Source organism: Cinclus cinclus, chromosome 1, assembly GCF_963662255.1.
Source record: "Cinclus cinclus chromosome 1, bCinCin1.1, whole genome shotgun sequence".
Taxonomy (NCBI): domain Eukaryota; kingdom Metazoa; phylum Chordata; class Aves; order Passeriformes; family Cinclidae; genus Cinclus; species Cinclus cinclus.
The window spans coordinates 69,257,483-69,262,345 of record NC_085046.1 but is presented as its reverse complement, the minus strand read 5'-3'; the positions used below and the strand labels follow the sequence as shown (position 1 = coordinate 69,262,345).

At 57.5% G+C, this 4,863-nt stretch overlaps 1 protein-coding gene across 1 annotated transcript; it reads right to left on the bottom strand.

Annotated features, from left to right (window-relative positions):
* Nucleotides 1-1,602: 1,602 nt before the first annotated feature.
* FOXQ1 (forkhead box Q1) lies at nt 1,603-4,600 on the bottom strand. Its single transcript, XM_062499352.1, has one exon. It carries the CDS (start codon nt 4,598-4,600, stop codon nt 3,359-3,361), a length of 1,242 nt encoding a protein of 413 aa, XP_062355336.1. The 3' UTR covers nt 1,603-3,358.
* Between the last annotated feature and the right edge of the window lie 263 nt (nt 4,601-4,863).

Genomic DNA, 4,863 nt, shown 5'->3' with positions numbered 1-4,863 from the left:
GATGTGTCAAATATCACAAGTCAAGAGGTTTTGTCTCTCTTCTGTCATCCTGATTTATTAGAGGTTAAAAAAGACAAAGTACCCAGACATACAAACATTGCTGTTTCGGGAAGGTCTGTGAAACGGTTAATGCGCTTGTTCCGCACAAAAATGTAAAGTGTCGGTTCTCTGATTACCTGCTGGTGGAAAGTGTTTGGACAGGTGCTGTGTTTCACCAGCCGTCTGTCAGAGCTGACAGCTCGGATTTATGGCCGTCCCCCTTGGCCGAGCCCGCTCCGGGTGCCTCCCGCCGCTCCTCTCTCCCTCCCTCCTGCCCGGCCGTGCCTCTGCCGTGTGCCCGGGGCCGGGAACAGCGCCGGCACCGCCGCTTCTTCCTCTCCAGGCGCTCGTTTCCTCCGAAGCAAACGAGCCGGCGTGCTCCGAGAGGTAGCGAGAACGGGGAGATTTTCACCCAGAGGTCAACGGGGGAAAATTGGTCTCTTGCCTCCTCTTTGGAGGATGATGCTAACAGGAGCAGACGGAGAAGACCCTCCTTACGTTTCCGCAAGGGATAGCTCCTAGCCCTGCCGCCGGGGGGGGCTCTGGCCAGCACACCATACCTGTTCCCATCGCCCCGCACCGGGGACCAGCTCAAACCCTCATCTCTACCCTCTGAGGAAATCCAAACAGGGGCTAAGAAAGGACCGCGGGGACCTTTACAGATATCCCTGTTACTCTACTGTTGACGTACCTTTCTTGACATATCAAAAAATAGAGTTTCATTTAAGATAAATACAGAATAGAATGCTCATTAACAATGGATATCTCAAACTGCGGGCTTTCCCCCCCCCCTCCCCCCTTTTTTTTTATTTCTTTCTTAGTGTACTTATTTTCTGAAAGTAGAAAGCTCAATGACATCTTGTTAAGCATATGTTTACACACAATTCATCCATATTAAATACATCCGATTAAAATACACACTTGGGGCTATAACAACAAATTCCACTCTCCGTCCAAGATATTTTTAACATACCCTGAAATATGACCTTTACAGACGGACAAAGATATGAGGAGTTGCAGGGTGACAGGTCATGTCCTACAAAAAAGAGATGGCAAAATACAAACCAGAGAAAAAAAGCAGATTATGGAAGGGTAGATTAATATTTGCACAGAGCCTTGAAGGCAGAATAATGTCGAAATTGTGTGTGTATGTGTGCATGTGCGTGTGTACACAAAAAACAATTCCTTCAAGGGTTGGATTACTTCATACATTAGTCACTAATCTCTCGCAGTGTTCTGATGGATGTTATGGTCTGAGCTAAACACACCGTGAAATCTGTTTGAGCTGTATTGAAACAAGTCGGTGTTTTTAGCCCCAGATTATTCTGTTTGAAGCTTTCCTTTCACAATACACCTTTGCTACTCGGAATAATTTTTGCGAGTAGGGTAGAACCTAATCAGCGGCGGAACCTCGGCACTGAGAGAAAAAGAGGTGGGAGAGAAACTCCAAGGTTCGAAATACAAGTAATTAGAAAGAAATTCTCTCCCGAAATTCTCGGCCGAAATTCTCCTTGTCATAGTTGTTTTTAGGTAAGGTATGCTTACAGAGGACTTGAAGGGGAAAAAAACGCGCCGATTTTCATACTTTTTACTGTGTTAATGAAAACAAACAACTGAACAAACGAAACCTGAATGATCATTTCAGCATTTGTATAAACTGTTCGAGCTCGGGGACAACACTGATTTGTAATTGGGAAGCACAGGCAACCAGCGCCCCAAACTTTCCTTTTTCCGACTTAGTCTGAGGCTTTGCTGATCACTTCTGGCAATACAAATCAGCCTTAACATAAAGCCCGTCGGGAGAAGGCAACGCGTGCAAACTTTTTATTAGCAGCAGATACTCCCCAGCCTTCACCCTGCTGAGGTTTCCCCCGCTGTAGGTGCCAGAGGGGGTGTCACCACCACAAGCAGTCGGAGCCCGGTACTGCCAACGACCTTCAGGAAGCGAGTTTTCCTTGGACCGAGAGATGACAACAGGATTACACGTCGACACGTCTCCTGCTGTCCTTCGTGAGAAAAATAACAAAAATGAAAAAAAAAAAAAAAAAACACAAAAAAACCCCAAAAAACAAAAGTAGATGTACAGGATTTTCACAGGCTGTCCCTAAGTCAGGCAGTTTGCTCGCAAATCTCTCCGTCTGCAAATCGAATCGCCAGCATTCCTGCAGGGCTAAACGGCGGCGGGAAATTCTAATTTGGCTCGAGGAATTGCAAAGGACTTTCATACCTGGCGGCAGTCCAAGAGCAGAACCTCTCGTCTCCCGTGACTGAAGTAAGGCGGGCCCATAGGTGGCACCTCTACCCACCGGTAGGGATGGGGATGAAAGGGCGGGCAGCCCTAGCCAAGCTTCTCGGTCAAGGTTATCCCACGACAGGCTTCCCTCCCTCACGCCAGAACACACATCATGCTCTTCTCCTTTTTACCGCCTTTATTTAGGGGGCAGCTTTTATTAGGGGGAAAGGAGAAAGGAAAAATAAAACAAAACAAAACCGGAAAAACATGGTGGCCGAGCGTCAAAAAAATGCACACGCACAAATATTACATACAAACACAAAAATAAAATACGAAAAAATTACTCTTCTCTTTCCAGTAGCAGTGGTCTTGGCCATAAATGTAGAACTCCAGCCAGTACAGGAGACAACGCCTGACATTTCCTTGAGCCTTATTCCCTCTCCCACCCCCTCCAATAATTAATTTAAAAAGCTTCACTCTCTTTGTGTTAAAAACATTACTTTTATAAATAATTTAATATCCTCCCTTCCCACGAAATGCTAGCTTGCCGGACAAGAGAAAAGGTTTCTTTTGGCACAGTGATGCATTGCTTTGCAGTACAGACCTACGGCTCCACAGCAGACCCCGGCCCCCTCCCCTCCTCTGTCCCTGCTGTTCCCGGCCCCCTCCCTCCTCCCCGCCCTCCCAAGCGCACAGCGCATCCCCCAGCGGCCGCCACCGCGCCCCTCGGCGGGGCACCCCCGCTCTGCTGCCCCAGGCTTCGGTAGCAGGAGATGTGGGGACAAGAGAGGGACATAGAAAAGACGTGGAGAGGGACTGACTTAAGTCAAGTAGTCCCAACGAACAGTAAGAAGCACTTGAGGCTCATGGCTATGTCCAAACCGACAATTGTTTGATATTTTTTTTTCCTTTTTTTTTTTTGGCTTAAGTTAAACCCACTGTCATTTCACTAAGGCACAGTCACCGGGGCTTTCGCTTGGAGGCTGTGGTCGCCTCTGGAGTTAAAGTGCGGGATCCAGAGCCTCCTCCTTTCCCCCTCCACGCCTCCCCGGGCAGGTCCCTCGCAGGGGAAGGAGGGGGGCTCCATTAAGCCAGGGGGGTCTCCACGGCGTACGGCTGGAACGAGGCCGAGCCCCCCGCCGCCGCCGGCGGCAGCGGCCCGGCGAGCCGGAGGGGCCCGTAGAGCGGAGAGCCGGGCGGCGGACCCCGCCCGCCCTTGGGGAGGCCGGCGTGGAACAGCGGCGCCCGCGGCCGCTCCGCCAGCGGCGACGGCTCCCCCGAGGCCAGCGCGGGCCGCCCGCCCCCCAGCAGCAGCGGCGGCGGCGACGGCTCTCCCATCCCGTAGGCGCAGAGCTGCAGGAGGCCCCCGCCGTAGAGGGCGGCGGCGGCGGGCGGGGGCTGCGCGGCAGGTGGGTAAGGGAGCAGCGGATAGGGGCCGGGGAGCAGGTGCGGGGCCGCGGGCGGCGCCGGCCACACCAGGCGGGCGTGCGGTGTCGGTGGCGGCTGCGGGGCGGCGCGGGGTCCTGCCGGCCGCTGCAGGAGGCTCTCGATGGCGAAGGAGCTGGAGAACTTGGCGGCGCCGCCGCCGCCGCCCGCCGGCCTCGCCCCGCCGCCCCCCGGCGCGGCCTCCTTGGCGCCCGGCGCGCAGCGACAGGGAGAGGAGGCGCAGCAGCACCGCGGGGAAGCGCCGGGGGACGCGGCGCCCGCTCCGGCCGCCTCCTGCGGCACTTGCGGCGGAGCGCCGGCGGCGGGGCGGGCGGGCTGCGGCGGCGGGGCGGCGCGGCTGAGGCGCTTGCGGCGGCGGCGGAAGACGCCGTCGGCGAAGGTGTACTCGCTGCTGGGGTTCAGCATCCAGTAGTTGTCCTTGCCCCAGGGCCGCGCCGGGTCGCGCAGCACCTTGACGAAGCAGTCGTTGAGGGACAGGTTGTGGCGCACCGAGTTGCGCCAGCCGGTGTAGGCGCCGCGGAAGAAGGGGAAGCGGCTCATCAGGTAGTCGTTGATCTCGGCCAGGGTCAGGCGGCCGCCGGCCGAGTCGCGGATGGCCATAGCGATCAGCGCGATGTAGGAGTAGGGCGGTTTCGGCCGCCGCGTGTAGGGCTTCCCCTTGGCGCTCTCGGCCGGCGGCGGTGGCGGGGGCTGCGGCGTGGGGGGCGGCGGCGGGGGATGCCCCTGCCGTCCGGCCCCGCCGCCCGGGCTGTTGGCCGCGCAGTCGCCGTCCGAGCCCAGCTCGCTCTCCGCCGGAGCCGGGGAGAGCGAGCCGCTGCCTTCCTGGTCGCTGCCGGTGCTCAGCTTGTCCTCATAGTGCTGCGAGAACACCTCCAGCTTCATGGCGGCGGCGCCGCCGGCCCCCCCGCGGCTCCGCTGGGCGGGCGCGACCCCCGCCCCTCGGCGCAGCCTCAAGGGAGGCGGGAGGCAGCGAGGCGACCCAGGGGCTTTCTGTCCCCTAGCCGGCTTGGACAGCTCCGCGGCGGCAGGCGAGACCGTCAGGGCAGGGCAGGGCAGGGCAGCGGGGCTCCGCGCCCGCCTCAGCCCGCCGGCCCGCGGTCGCAAGCAGGGGCCGGCCCTTACACCGCCGGTGGGCACCGAGGACG